Source organism: Lipotes vexillifer, unplaced genomic scaffold, assembly GCF_000442215.2.
Source record: "Lipotes vexillifer unplaced genomic scaffold, Lipotes_vexillifer_v1.1 scaffold496, whole genome shotgun sequence".
Classification (NCBI taxonomy): Eukaryota; Metazoa; Chordata; class Mammalia; order Artiodactyla; family Lipotidae; genus Lipotes; species Lipotes vexillifer.
The window spans coordinates 9,508,244-9,523,664 of NW_006786690.1; the positions used below are offsets into that span (position 1 = coordinate 9,508,244).

The window sequence follows — 15,421 nt, forward strand, 5'->3', positions numbered from 1 at the left end:
TCACTTCTCTGGGGGGCCGGAGGAGGGGGAGAAAGAAGCTGAGCCCCTTCTAAGCTCCTGCTGCAACTGTCCCTTCAGTGTGGATACCTGGAGAAGAAAGAGGCGGTAGGGCCAGCCCAGGACCCCAGCCTGGGTTCAGAGAAAGCGGGGCAGCGGGGGTGGGGTGTGATTGATGGAAGGACACCAGAAGGAACCCAGTGCTGCTTGTTTCAGAAAAACCAGGTGTCATTAAGAGCCAGGGGATTTCCTCCCCTTCTCATTTTGCTCCATGGAGCAGTGAGGTGTCTCCAGACTGCTCGGCCTCTCTTTGGGGGCCACCCATCCCCACTCTCACCACTAGGCCAGGCCTGGAGCTAGCTGGACTCCAGGGGTGGACCTGTGACCCAGGCCTGGCCTACCAAAGCAGCCTTGCCCTGCAGACATGATCAGGACAGAGACGGTCACGAGGGGGCCTGCGGTCTCAGCTGGCCAAGTGAGGCTCATCCTTGGGACTTGTGCTGCTGATCTCAGGGAAAAGGGCCCCCCTCTCCGCTGGGATCACGGGTTGTTAGGATAACCCGAGGCTGGAGCTGCTGAGGCCACCTGTGGCAGCCGGGGAGACGGCCTGCCCGGGCATGGAGCCGTGGCAAGGGGACTGAGTTCCAATGACATCACTTGAGCCCCTGTGTCCAGCCATGGCTCATAGCAGCACAGATCCACCCTGACCGTTTCAGTTATGGGTGCCATTGACCGCTTATACCCAAGAGGTTACTGCCAGCCCTCTCCCTGCTGCCACTTCCTCCTCTCCCTCGCCCCCTCCTCCTCCTCCGCCCCCTTCCCCCAGCTCCACACTTCCATCCTGGCCCAGCCTCCTGAAGGGGGAGTCCTGCAGATGCTGCCGCCCCGTGGGGAAGGGCCAGAGCCCACCAGGCCTGAGTACCTGCTCCTCCAGGCCACGCACCCGCTGCCGGTGGGCCCGCTCCCGCGCCTCCAGGGTGCGCTCCGTCTGCACCTGGGCACTGCGCAGGCGATCCACTTCCTGCTGCAGCTCCAGCCGCTGCTCATCCACCTCCAGCCGCGCTGGGCTGTGGTTCTGCTGCAGTGCTGCCACCTGAGCCTGCAGGAGGGCCCACGGGTCAGGCCTCTGGCCGTAGGGTGTCAGGCACCTCCCTGGGGTGGGAGCCTGAGGGCCCCTTGGGGCAAAGCAGGGGATGTAGGAGAGACCCTTGTTTTTCTCCCACCCCCCAGCCCTCCTGGCCTGCAAATCCTGGGTCAGGGTAGTTAGTGACCCCCCCTCAGGCACACACACACACAGACATATTCAAACACAGAGACAAGCCCATACGTGTATACAAATAGAGATAGATAAGATAGATAAAAGAAAGCATGTAAACACCTGTGTTCACATGGATGCATGCATATGTGCAAAAGCCCAATACTCTTACATACATCTACATACAAGAAGAGACCTGTACACAAAGATACAGATATACCCCTAATACTTAAAATATGCCACATCCATGCACAAGATTCGTGCTACATGCGCAAGAATACTCTCACATACACTCATAGCTCTTCACGTCCACAACCAACGTGAGCACACAGGCACGTGTGCTGACAGGTCTCTTTCCTCTCCACTCTGGAGAGGACCCCTCCCTCTGGGACCTGGCTCTGGGCACCCCCTCCAAGGCTCTGGGCTCGTGGACTGTGGGGGTGGAGTTGGGTCCAGGGCTGGGGAGAGAAAGTGTGTCCAGGGCTGGGTGGGCAGGGGCTAGACCTCCAGCAGCTGGATCTGCCCCCGGGCCTCGGCCAGCTCCAACTCAGCCTCTGTGAGCGTGTGGTCCAGGTGGCCCTTCTCTGCGCTCAGCCGCACCGTGTCCTCGTGACTGCGAAGCTTTTCCCGTTCCACCTAGGTGGGGAGAGTGGGAGGGGGTCAGGGTGCCCGGGGAAGGAGGGAGGTCCCAGGAAGTGGGAGCAGCTCAGAAAGGGGTGTTGGGTTACAGGTAGCAGGGCCGGGGGGACCTGCAGCCCCCACACCCTGGGGACACACAGCTGGGACCAACCAGGGCTGGGACCCAAGGAAGTGAAGGGAGGGCCCTAGGGAACAGCCCACCTTGTCCAGCATCCTCTTGAGGGCCACCCGGTCCTTCTCCAGCTGCAGGGCTGAGCGCTCCGCCTCCCGCTTCTCGGCCTCCAGCTGAGCCAGGGCACGCTGCAGGCTCCCCAGGCGCTCCTGCAGCAGCCGCCGCTCATCCTGCAGCTTCTGGACCGTGTGTAGGGCCGCAGCCTCACCTTCTTGCCGTTGCCGCAGCGCCTGCAGCAGAAGCCAGCGAGTCCCTAATCCCTCTGGGCCTCAGGGTGTGCACTGGAAGCTTGGAGATGATGATGCCAGCCTGCCAGGCCCACTTTCTAGGTAAGGCTATTATGAGGCCCACATCAGGGAATGGTCACCCGAGGCCAGACAGTTCTCTCTGGGCCTCAGTTTCTCCATCTGTATAATGGGGATATGGACTGAGTGAACCATGCTTCCTCACAGGAGGCTGGGCCTAGGTTTGGGATTAAGGTGGAGATAGGTGAGAAGGTCCCGACGCCAAGGGCCTCACGGGCCTGGGAACGGAAGGGCCACCCTGGCCCTCACCTCCTGCAGCGGTTGCAGCCGGCCCTCGGACTCCGCCCGCTGCAGCTCCAGGTCCGCTAGCTCACCCCGCATGGTCTGCACCTGCTCGGCCAGGGAGCTGCTCTGCTTCCTTGCCTCGGATAACGCCTGCCGCGTGGCCTCCAGCCGTTCCTGCGGGACAAGGGCTAATGGTGCCAGGCTGTCCTGGGAGCCCTGAGGCAAGGGCCTCCTCTCTACTCGGGACCTCCGGGCCAGGTTCACAGCCCCTTAAACAGGTAGTCCTCTCACCTGGAGAGTAAGCCAGACAGCAGGCCTGGCCCACAGCCTTGCCACTGACCTACACAAGGTGGGGAAGCCCTCAGACCCCAGCTCTTCCCTTAGCCTGCCCCTGGGTCCTGCAGCCTGTCCTAGTAGGCTTGATCCCACCTTCCCCCAAAGCCTCCCCTCATTGGCTGATGCTCTTACTGGGCCCACCCCTCCCTCAAAGGCAGCTCTTATTGACCGTCCCAGAGGTCAGCTCTCCACCAGGGCCCCCAAGCCTGCCTTTATAGGCTAACTCTCACTGGGCCCGCCCGCAGCAGGACCCTGGAACCCCCATACTTGGAGCACTTGGCGGTCATGTTCACAAGCAGTCAGGGCCTTCTGCAGGTGCAGGTTCTTGTCCTGGGTGCTGGTGAGGCTGGTGCTGCTTTGGGTCAGAGCCTCCATCAGGCCCTGCACCTTGTCCCGCAGGACCCCCTCGCTCTCTTCCACCTTGGCCAGGGCCCCCCTCAGCCGCTCGACCGTCAGCTGCAGAGTCCCCGCCTTCGCCTCACTGTCTGCCACCTGGTGGGAAGACAGACAGGATGGTCCAGGTCTGCCTAACCCAAGCCCCTGCCACCTCTGTCTAGGCCTTTTCTCACCGATACTGTTCCCATGTCTTCCCACTGGCTCAGGTGACTACAACCTGGGCCTGGTCGCACCACCAGTTAACTACCCTCACACAGAATGCCATCAACCTGGCTGTCCCAGACCCCATGGTCTTCCACCTGTTCTCATTCCCCTTTCCTCCCTGTTATGGAGAAGAAAGGGTAACCACCACAACCCTGAGATTTTCTGTGTTCTTGACTTAGGTGGGTGACAGTGTAGGGCTAGCAGAGCTACTGAACATTCCAGTTAGAGCTGAGCTTCCTGGCGGCCAAGGCAAAAAAAGAAAATGAGTGAAATCTATGTCTCTAACTGGTCCCACATGCCTCCTACGAGTGCAGACTCCATCAACAAACAGTCCTGAATTCTCATTTTGGCCCTGCCTCTTATTAGCTATGGGATCTTGGGCAATGACGTCACTTCCGTGAGCTTCCATCTGCCCATCTGTGAAATGGGGTGATGAAAATACCTGCCTCGCAGGGTAGCTGGGAGGATCAAACAGAGTCCCCATAATGCACTTGGCACGGGGCATGCAGAAGAGGGGCCTGAGGTCAGGGGAGGGGACCCACCTGCCTCTGCAGGGAATCTACCCGCTCCCGGAGGGCCTGGGCCTGGGCCTCCCGGTCGCTCAGGCCCAGGCGGCTGCGCTGCAGCTCCCCCTCGAGCGAGCGCCGCTGCAGCTCCAGCTTGACGCTGCGGCTCTCAGAGGCATCCAGCACCTCCTTCAGACGCCGCTTGTCGCTCTCCAGCTTCACCTCGTTGGCCTTCATCTTGCTGATCTTCTCCTGTGGGTGGGACAGGGCTCAGGCCCCAGCTGTGCAGCCCACCCCACGCCTCCCACATCCCTCAGGACCCTTAGGAGGAAGTGGGGAGCAGCCTGGAAGTGGTCACAGACACCACTTGCTGTGTGACCCAGGGCCAGCCCCTGACCCTCTTGGGGCCTCCGTCTCCCCACACGCTCACAGGGTGACTTGAGGATCCCAGAGCACTTTCCAGTTTTGCCCAAGTCTCACAGGCTGTGTGATCCAGGCACATCCCTCCGTCCCTGCTCTCTGGCCCTATTTCACCTCTGTGTGATCGGGGGACCGGTTTGGTCCAGGGACGCCACAACCTGGGTGTTTACAGAGCCCCAGGGCGGTGAGGGTGGAAGATGTAAAAATGCAGATTCCAGGGCTTCCCTGCTCTGCTGCATCGCTCTCCAGAGGCGGGCCCAGAGCTGCATGTGGGACCTGAGCTGAGTCGGGCAGGAGCCCTGGGCCCTGCCGGGTTTTAAGGGATGATACTCCTCCCTTCCCGATGCGGGGTCGGCTGGTGAAGGAGACTTGGGGAGTGGGGATAGGGCAGGAAGACAGACAGGGGGTCCTTCTCTTCCTGTCACCATCCTAGAGACAGGGTGGGGCAAGGGGCTGTTACAACAGCGCCCAGGCCTGCCCCGCTTCCACCCTGCTCAGAGCCCCAGCCCTGCCATGTCTGGGCCCAGCAGCCCCACTCTGGCTCCTGCCCAGCTTTGTTCCTGGCCTCCTCCCGCGGCCCCTGTGGCTGGGCCCAAGGCCAGAGCCGGAGCCGCAGACACAACAATCCAGCTCAAGCTCGGCCTGGAGCCAGAGGCCTGGGGTGGGCTGTGGGGACAGGCATGGAGGGCCAGAGGAGGAAAGGGGAGGGGGGGAGTCTGTGGCTGCAAGAAGGGCTCAAGGCTTCGGCGGCCTGGACCGTCACCACCAGGGCCTGTGCTTCCTGCCCCAGACACACACACACACACACACACACACGCGCGCGCGCACGCACACACATGTATATACAGATGTCTCCCAAACACACATAAAACCCCCAGAACACCAGTGGTGTGGCTATACAGAGATGAAGGAAACAGGTCCCCTGAGCACTGTCTATGTGCTAAGAGTGCACGTGCATCGTCTCTGGGAGAGAGTTACTGTTCTCCCCCTTTTATAGGTGAGGAAAGCGAGAATCACGCAGCAGGCCAAGAACTTGAACCCAGGACTGTGAGCTGCAAACGCCCAGGCTCTTTCTTCTGTAGCCTAATGACCTCATATGGAACAAGATGATGAAATCTGAATGTGCTTTTGGAGAAAGTCACAGGCTGGTCACGTCAGTGGGTGCTGGCAGACCCAGGCGGACAGAACGGAGATGCGCACAGGCAGCCTTACAGACGTCCACTCAGGTGCACACAGATTGCCCGCACCCCACCGCCCTCCCCCACTGGCCCTCAGCTCCTGCCTACCTGGCTGGCCCGGAGCTCGCTCTCGGTGGCCTGCAGGCCCCTCTCCAGGGCAGCCACCTGGTCCAGCACAGCCCGGCGCTCCTGCTCGCTGTGCCGCGCTCTCTCCTCCTGCAGCGCCAGCTCGGCCTGGGCCCCGCTCAGCCGCCCGTCCGTGCTGCGCTGGGCTGCGGCCCCCACCCAGCTCCGTCAGGCCCGGCCAGGCCCACAGCCTGAGACCTGAATCAGGCTCGCCCTCCGCCCACTGCAGGGCTTGCCTCTCTGAGCCCTTGGGGGGTCCGTGGGTCTGGACACAGTGTGAGGCTGGCCAGGGAGGGGGCCCCAGAGGAGACAGCCCGCTCAGGCCACGGTGGCCAGGGCAGGGACGCAGGAGTGGCTCAGGCCAAGCCCACAGCCTCCCACCTCAGCTGCTAAGGGCATAAGAGAGCAAAGCAAGGACCCAGAGGGTTAGACTCACCCTCCGCACTCGCAGCCACAGCCTTCTGCAGCTGCCTTGCCCGTGAGGTCGCACTGTCCCTCTCGGCCTCCACCTCAGCCAGCTGGCGACTCAGGGTACTCGTCTGGGCCCGAAGCTCATCCTGCAACCCCCATGTTGGGGGGAAGGGAAGACCTGCTCGGACGACCTGCGGCCCCTCACAGGGCCCTGGGCCACGGGGCTCCCCCTGCAGCCACTCACGCCCCACCTCACCCGTTCTCTCTGGGCGCTCTGCAGCTCCTGCAGGAACTCCCGGAGGGCCCCCCGCACTGCTTCCGGGTCCAGGTCTGGAGATGCCGGGGAGGTGGCAGGTCCTGGGGATGATGGCTGGGACCCAGGGCTGCGTTCCAAAGGCTTGGGGCTGCTGAGCTCTTCCCCACTTCCTAGAGAATGAGACACACTCGGGGATGCAGGAGCCACAGGCCTCTCCTGCCTGGTTGGTGTCTGCAGGCTCCCAATGCATCTCGCCCATCCCTGCTGAGCCCGGCAGCCCAGTGAGCTCCCCACAGCACAAACTGGGCCCCCTCAACCTCTTGCTTAACCCCTGACCAGCCCTCCCAACCCTCAGAACCAAGCCCAGCTTCCTTGCCATCACCTGTCGCTCACCCCCACCAGCATCACCCTCTCCCTTGACAAGCTGGCCACTTCACATCACCCACAGCTCCCACATTCTAGAACATTCCCTCTTACAAAGGCACCAGGGCCTTTGTACCTTCTGTTGCCTTCTCTCTCAATGGCTTCTCTTTGCCTGGCCCATTCCTACGTGTAAAGAACATTCCTCAGGGGCTTCCCTGGTGGCGCAGTGGTTGATAACCCACCTGCCAATGCAGGGGACACGGGTTCGAGCCCTGGGCCGGGAAGATCCCACATGCCACGGAGCAACTAAGCCCGTGCGCCACAACTACTGACCCTGCGCTCTAGAGGCTACAAGCTACAACTATTGAGCCCGAGTGCCACAACTACTGAAGCCCGAGCGCCTAGAGCCCGTGCTCTGCAACGAGAGAAGCCACCGCAATGAGAAGCCCACGCACCGCAAGGAAGAGCAGCCCCCGCTCACCGCAACTAGAGAAAACCCGCGTGCAGCAGCAAAGACCCAATGCAGCCAAAAATTAAATAACTGAATAAATAAATAAATTTATTTTTTTTTATTTTTTATTTTTTTATTTTTTTAACATCTTTATTGGGGTATAATTGCTTTACAATGGTGTGTTAGTTTCTGCTTTATAACAGAGTGAGTCAGTTATACATATATATATGTTCCCATATCTCTTCCCTCTTTGTCTCCCTCCCTCCCCCCCTCCCTATCCCCCCCCTCCAGACAGCCACAAAGAACCGAGCCGGTTTCCCTGTGCCATGCGGCTGCTTCCCACTGGCTATCTACCTTACGTTTGTTAGTATATATATGTCCATGTCTCTCTCTCGCCCTAACACACTTCACCCTTCCCCCTCCCCATATCCTCAAGTCTGTTCTCCAGTAGGTCTCTGTCTTTATTCCTGTTAATAAATTTATTTTTTAAAAAAAGAACACTCCTCAGAGGCCTCCCTGACCCCAGGCTGGGTTAGGGTGAGCTCATCCCACCCTCAAGGGGGTCCGATGTCTGCCTCTCCCACCCAGACCACAAGCGCATGAGGGCTGCATCCCCTGGGCCCAGTCCAAGGGTGGACACTCCATCCCCTCAACACCTCCCTGTAACGAGCGCTTACTATGTGCCAGGCACTGGGCCAACGCTTTCCCTTCATCATCTCGTTTCATCCTCACAGTAATTCCCTGAGAGGTAAGGACCAACTTCCCCGCTTCACAGGCTGGGCAGGCTCAGAGCAGTTAAGTAATTTGCTTGGTCTCAAAGCTTGGAAGATCCAGAGCTGGGATTTGAACCCAGGTGCCCCTATTTCCCAGCAGAAAAACTTGAACTGTGCTTGGGAGATGACGGGCAATGACGAGGTGGGAGGGGACAGGGTGGACAGAGACGGGACAGCACCTGGAGGTCAATAATAAGAACTGCAGGACGGGGGTCGGCCTTAGCAGTGACACCCAACCAGCCCCATGGCTCCATCAGCACCCAGAGGACCCAGAGCAGGACGTCTACCCACTGCCTCCCTCCCCTCAGAGTGAAGCCGGTACCCTCGTGGCGGCCTGCAAGGACCGCTTGAGCAGGTCTGGTGTCCCAAGGCCTCACGTCCCACACCTCTCCACCTTGCTCGCCCCACTCCGGCAGCGCTGCGGCCCTTGCTCTGCACAGGACAGGGGTGCCGCCACTCAGGACTTCTCCACTTGCCCTCAGTCTCTTCTCCCACCCTTCCCTTCCCCACTCCTCCTCAGCGGGGCTCTCCCTGCCTCCCACAGGGACACCTTAGCCCCCATCCTGGCCTTAGCTTCAAAAACAATCTTACTGGGGCTTCCCTGGTGGCGCAGTGGTTGAGAATCCGCCTGCCAATGCAGGGGACACAGGTTCGAGCCCTGGTCTGGGAAGATCCCACATGCCGCGGAGCAACGAAGCCCGCACGCCACAACTACTGAGCCCGCACACCACAACAACTGGAGCCTATGCTCCGCAGCAAGAGAAGCCACCGCAATGAGAAGCTGGCGCACCGCAACAAAGAGTAGCCCCCATTCGCTGCATCTAGAGAAAGCCCGCACGTTGCAACGAAGACCCAACGCAGCCAAAAATAAATAAATAAATTTATTAAAAAAAAGAAATTTTACTGTGATAAGATAATATATAACAAAATATGCCTTTCTCACCACCTTTAAGTAGCATTAATTATACTCACGCTGTCGTGTGAACATCACCACTGTTTCTAAATCCTTTCCATCACCCCTATTATGGGTTGAACTGCATTTCCTCAAAATTCATATGTTGAAGTCCTAATTGCCATACCCAGAATGTGACCTTATTTGGAGATAGGGTTGTTATGGATGTCATGAGTTAAGACGAGGTCATACTGGAGTAGGGTGGACCCTAATCCAGTATGATCGGTGTCCTTATAAAAAGGGGGACTTGAGACACACACTCAAGGAGAACTCCGTGTGAAGACTGGGGTTATGCTGCCATAAGTCAAGGAACTACCATAAGCTAGGAAACCTGGAACAAATTCTTCCCTAATGCCTTTAGGGGAAGCATGGCCCTGTCACACCCTGACCTTGGGCTTCTGGCTCCAGAACCTGAGACATAAATTTCTGTTGTTTAAGCCACTCAGTTTGTGGTATTTTGTCACAGCAGCCTTGGCAGACTAATACAACCCCAAACTCTGTAACCAGTAAGCAATAACTCTTAATTCTCCCCTCCTCACACCCCTTTACACCCCTGGTAACCTCTAAACTCTTTCTGTCTCCATGAATGTCTATTCTAAATATTTCATATAAGTAAAATCATACTATACTTGTCCTTTTGTGAGTAGCTTATTTCGCTTAGCATAACGTTGTCAAAGTTTACCCATGTTGTAACACGTATCAAAATGTCACTCCTTTTCAAGGTTGAATAATAATGGTATCACATTATCAATTCACCTGCCGACTCACACTTTGGTTGCTTCCACATTTTGGCTACTGTGAATAATGCTACAACCAACACTGGTGGACAATATCTATTCAAGTGCCTATTCTTTTGGGTATATACCTAGGTGTGGAATTGTTGGGTCATACGGTAATTCTAAGTTTTAGTTTTTTGAGGAACTGCCAAACTATTTTCCAAAGTGGCTGCAACGTTTTACATTCTCACCAGCAATATCCCTTGACTTATTTTTCCTTACCTATTTTCCAGCTCATACCACCACCCAATACATTCTATATTTAACTTATATAGCACTTTTATTGTCTGCTACTCCCACACCTAGACCATAAGCTCCATAAAAGCAGAAATGCTTGTCAGTTTTGTTTACCACTCCATCCCCAGTGCTTCAACTGTATTTGGCACATAGTATGTGCTTAATAAATAGCGGAACTGAATGAACGAATGCAATCCTGGGGCTAAATCCGTGGATTTGAAGAGGCAACAACTCAATATCTCATAGTGAAATTTCCCACCGTTCTAAGATTCCACAGGTTCTATTCTAGGCCCTAGGAATCAAGGTGAGATTGGGGTCAGGCCGAGACAAGATGAATGCTCCCGAAAAGGCTGCTTGCACCTGCTGAAACACAGTGCTGATTTTCCCAGTCATCCCCTGGGTCTTGGGAGCAGGTGCGGTGGGAGGATCTCTTCTGAAGTTCCTGGAAGGGGGGTTGGGCTGAGTGTGTATCTTTCTGGGGTAGATATGGGGGTCATAGGTCTGGTATGGAGGGGTGTGGAGCCAGCGACAGGAGAATGAAGAGGATGAGGTGCTGATGGAGAGAGGGCAGGGGTCAATTAGAAAGCGTGGAGACTCAAAGCCTCAGAGGAGTTAAGGGCATTAAGAAGCAGCACCCTCAGCCACTCTGGAAAACAGTATGGAGGGTCCTCAAAAAACTAAAAATAGAGTTGCCATATGATCTAGCAATCCCACTCCTGGGCATATATCCAGACAAAAATATAATTCAAAAAGATACACACACCCCTATGTTCACAGCAGCACATATTCACAATAGCCAAGACATGGAAACAACCTAAATGTCCATCAACAGATGAATGGATAAAGAAGATGTGGTACAGGGACTTCACTGGTGGCGCAGTGGATGAGACTCCACGCTACCAATGCAGGGGGCCCGGGTTCGATCCCTTGTCAGGGAACTAAATCCCACATGCATCCCACAACTAAGAGTTCATATGCCACAACTAAGGAGCCAGCGAGCCGCAACTAAGGAGCCCACCTGCCGCAACTAAGACCCGGTGCAACCAAATAGATAAATAAATATTTTGTTTTTTAAAAAAAAGATGATGTGGTACATATATACAATGGAATACTACTCAGTCATAAAAAAGAACAAAATAATGCCATTTGCAGCAACATGGATGGACCTAGAGATTATCATACTAAGTGAAGTAAGTCAGAAAGAGAAAGACAAATACCGTATGATAACCACTCAAATGTGGAATCTAAAATATGACACAAATGAACTTTTATGAAACAGAAACAGACTCACAGACACAGAGAACAGATTTGTGGCTGACAAAGGGAAAGGGGGGTGGGAGAGGAATTGAGTGGGAGTTTGGGATTAGCAGATGCAAACTATTATGTATAGAATGGATAAACAACAAGGTCCTACTGTATAGCACAGGGGACTATATTCAATATTCTGTGATAAACCATAATGGAACAGGATATTTTAAAAATGTATATACATGTATAACTGAATCACTTTGCAATACAGCAGAAATTACCACATTGTAAATCAACTATATTTCAATGGAAAAAAAAAAGCGGCATCCTCTCTACTCCCTTTAAAAAGAAGCAAGCTACGTTGTGCGCAGATCAGCCTGGGTGAGTGGCAGGACTGAGACTGGGCTCAAGAGGGGCGTGGCCCAGCGAAGGGCCAGAAAGTGATGTAAGGGGGGTGGGGGGCGCAGGTAGGCGGGTCTCAGCAAGGAACTAGCTGAAGGGGCGGGGTTTGAGACTGGTCATCAAAAGAGGGGCGGGGCGGGCCAGGCCACGGGCGGCCTCGTAGGCGGGACAGAACTGGACATGGGGGCGGAGAGAAGGGGCGGAGGTTCTGCGGGGCCCGCCCACTGACCCTCCCCTTCTCCACCGAGCTCTCTCACCTCCAACAGGCGCGCTCCGGTTAGGAGAGACGGGCGCGGGTCGCGGCGGAGGGCTAGACACACCACCGAGGCCCAGGCCCCGGCGCAGGGCTGAGCGCAGGCCCCCCAGCTGGGCCTCCGCTGCGCGCCGTTGCGTCTCCACGCGGGCCAGCTCAGCCTCCAGGCCTTGAGCCCGGCCCTCGGCCGCGCTCAGTCGCAGCCCCAGCTCCGCAGCCTCGGCCCGGGCGGCCTCCAGCTTCAGTTCCAGGCTGCGGGCATGGTCCAACTGCTGTTTCTGGGCGCTGTGTGCCTCCTCCAGGGAGCCCAGCAGGCCTCGCTCGCGGGTCCGGAACTCGCCCTCTTGCTCCTGCAGCTTCCGCTGGGCTCCCTGGAGCTGGGGTGAGGGGGCAAGGCCGGGAGGTGGGGGTCAGCAAGGCCGCCCCTCAGCCCGACACTCACCCTCCAAGGCTCAGCCTGGAGCCCACGGGCCCAAAAGTGGCTTGCAGAACTCCTGTTTCGTTAATGGTCTCCACCCAGGCAGGAGATGCAGGAACATCATGGGAGTATGGAAGGAAACTATTAGAATTTGTCTGTCTCTTTCTTCTGTGTATATGCCTTGCAATGTACACAGTTTATTAGTAATAAGCTAACAGCTAATGCTTACATAGATAGGAATTATTAGTGCCAGGCACTAAGTACTTTCCCCTCAAAAAAATCAACTCTAATTACCACTATAAATCATCTCCATTTTACAGATGAGGAAACTGAGCACAGGGCAGTTATGTAACTTGCCGGAGGCCACACAGCTAGTAAACTGAGAGCTAGGATTCAAAGCCAGGCACCCTGGCTCCAGAGCCTTTCCTCTTAACCACTAGGCCACACTGCCTCTTGGTACACATAATTTATCAATAAATCACACAATGAGGGGTGGTAGTAAAAAATTATTTACCAGTGAAGTGCATGGTCACACACACTCACACATACCCCTCTGGTTCAGAGAATGAGTCAGCCTCTCACAGTCATCAGTTTCACTGGAAACCATCTATGGAACACCTCCTGGATGACAAGACCTACACAAGGACCTGGTATACATCCCCTGCTGTGCTAGCCCCTATCCCATGAATGCTCTAAAGCAGAGAGGTTGAGTGATTTAGTCAAGGTCACACAGTAGATTCACTGCCAGAAAACACAGAGTGAAAAGAGTGTAGGCTTTGGAGTCTGATAGACCTGGGTGGCTGTGTGACCTTGAGTAGATCCCTTGACCTCTCTGAGCCCCAGTGTCTGGTTCCCTCTGTAAACTGGGGCTAATTATACCTACATCATGAGGCTGCTGGGAGAATCAAACAAGATTCTGTCTACAAAGCTCCCCCCACCCCCACTACACAGTTCTTGCAGTTGTTATTATTGTTATTATTATACTTGGGGAAGAATCTCAAGGAGTGGGGAACAGGGACCAGTCCTAGACGTGATCTCTCAGAATGACTCCAGCATTGGAGTCCCCATTGCTTCTCACTGGAGAAGGCCCAGGGCAGCCTGGCTGCCTCTGAGGATCCTCCTCCTCCAGGCAGTCTGCCCACCATCTAGTTACCTCCTGCCGCACAGCCTCCAGGTTGGCTTCGCCCTTCAGCAGCTTCTGTCGGAGGCCCAGGGCCTCCCGTCTGCCCTCCTTTTCTGCCCTCTCGCCCAGTGCCACGCGGCCCTGCAGCTCCACCAGCTCCCGGCCCAGCCTGGCGTTCTCACTGTCCAGCATCTTCATCTGTGAGAAAGAGTGGACACAGGCAGGACCTAGGACCCATTCTCAGCACCCACAGCCCCTTCTAGCCCAGGGTACTGGAGAGTGCCCGCAGCCCCCAATGGCAGCCTTTTCAGCTCTGCCCCTATACCCTGCCCAGTCCAAACCGGGCACAGAGGGTATTTGGGACCCACTGCTCTAGGGACATATACATTGAACACCACCCCAATCCACTGGGAGCCTGCCCCTGATAACTCCACCCTGGTTGAGCCACGCCAGGCACCTGGGCACCAATGACCTCAATGTACCACCTAATCATAACTGCCTATCGTGGAGAGTAGAGGTAGGGAGTGCTGAACCCCTAGGAGTTCTGCAGGGCAGGAACTCTGGGTCACTTTTCACCTCTACGATGATGCCTAACTTTTATGGAGTGTTTACCATGTGTCCAGCTCTGTTCTAAGCACTTTGCTCATATGAACTCAATACGGGGTAGGTACTAACACTATCCCTCTTTAACAGACGTGAAGACGAAAGCTTAGAGAGGTGAAGAGACTTGCCCAAAGTCACACAGCTCATAAGCAGCAGACTGGGATTTGATCTCAGACAAGCAGAATCAAAGGTATGTTTCTAGGCCCCTATTTCCCCAGAGGAGCAGGTGAGGGGATGAGGCCTACTTACCCCACAGTGCTACAGCAAAGGGAATATGAAAACGTGCTATAGCACACAAAACACCCAGCAAGAGCCTGGCACAGAGTTCCTTTCAGGGATTCCTAATGTTTCCTGGGACTTCAGCCCATTGGGAGGGGGCCCGGGTAGAGGGGTACATCGGTGGGAGGTGGAGGGGATTTGTTATTCAGGCTGCAATATCTCTGGGGAGGCAGGGTCTGGGTGCCAAAGGGGGCTGTTTCCTGTTCTGCTGGATCTTCTAGAGCGGGAAAGCCTGAGCCCTTAGTGTCCAAGGCAGTGCCCAGTATACAGCAGGCACTTGTTAAATGCTTGCTGTTATTGATGGGCTTGGAAATCATCTAGTTCAGGGCTCTGCAAACTGCAGGCCAAAATTCTGCAGGCCAAATTCCACCGGTCATCTGCTTCTGTAAGGGCTTGAGCTAAGGATGGTTTGTACATTTTTAAGTAGTTAAAAAGGACTCATTTTTACATGGTTGAAAGAAAAGCAAATGAAGAACAATATTTCTGACACGTGAAAAGTATATAAAATTCAGGGGACTTCCCTGGTTGCACAGTGGTTAAGAATCCGCCTGCCAATGCAGGGGACACAGGTTCAAGCCTGGTCCAGGAAGATCCCATATGCCACGGAGCAACTAGGCCCGTGCGCCACAACTACTGAGCCTGCGCTCTAGAGCCCGCGAGCCACAACTACTGAGCCCACGTGCCACAACTACTGAAGCCCACGCACCTAGAGCCCGTGCTCCGCAACAAGAGAAGCCCGCGCACCGCAACAAAGAGTAGCCCCCGCTCGCCGCAACTAGAGAAAGCCCGCATGCAGCAAAGAAGACCCAATGCAGCCTAAATAATTTTTTTAAAATCATAAAAAAAAAGTATATAAAATTCAAATTTCAATGTCCATAAGAAAGTTTTAATGGAACACACTCCACTCATGTAGGTACCATCCAGACCTGCTTCCTCTCTACGATGGCAGAGTTGAGTGGCTGCAACAGAGACCGTAAGGCCCATAAAGCTGGAAATATTTACTACTGGGCGCTTTACAAAAAAAGGTTGCCAGGGGCTTCCCTGGTGGCGCAGCGGTTGGGAGTCCGCCTGCCGATGCAGGGGGCGCGGGTTCGTGCCCCGGTCCGGGAGGATCCCA

General features: G+C 55.5%; 1 protein-coding gene across 1 annotated transcript in view; it reads right to left on the minus strand.

The window, feature by feature from the left end:
• The window catches only part of CROCC (ciliary rootlet coiled-coil, rootletin), a 44,903-nt gene continuing 29,482 nt past the window's right edge, over positions 1–15,421 (minus strand). Inside the window, 12 exon segments of the mRNA XM_007459266.1 lie at positions 1–87; positions 920–1,096; positions 1,757–1,888; positions 2,093–2,293; positions 2,618–2,767; positions 3,197–3,421; positions 4,072–4,287; positions 5,742–5,905; positions 6,196–6,316; positions 6,427–6,596; positions 11,886–12,258; positions 13,453–13,620. Coding sequence (XP_007459328.1) covers positions 1–87; positions 920–1,096; positions 1,757–1,888; positions 2,093–2,293; positions 2,618–2,767; positions 3,197–3,421; positions 4,072–4,287; positions 5,742–5,905; positions 6,196–6,316; positions 6,427–6,596; positions 11,886–12,258; positions 13,453–13,620 — 2,184 coding nt within the window.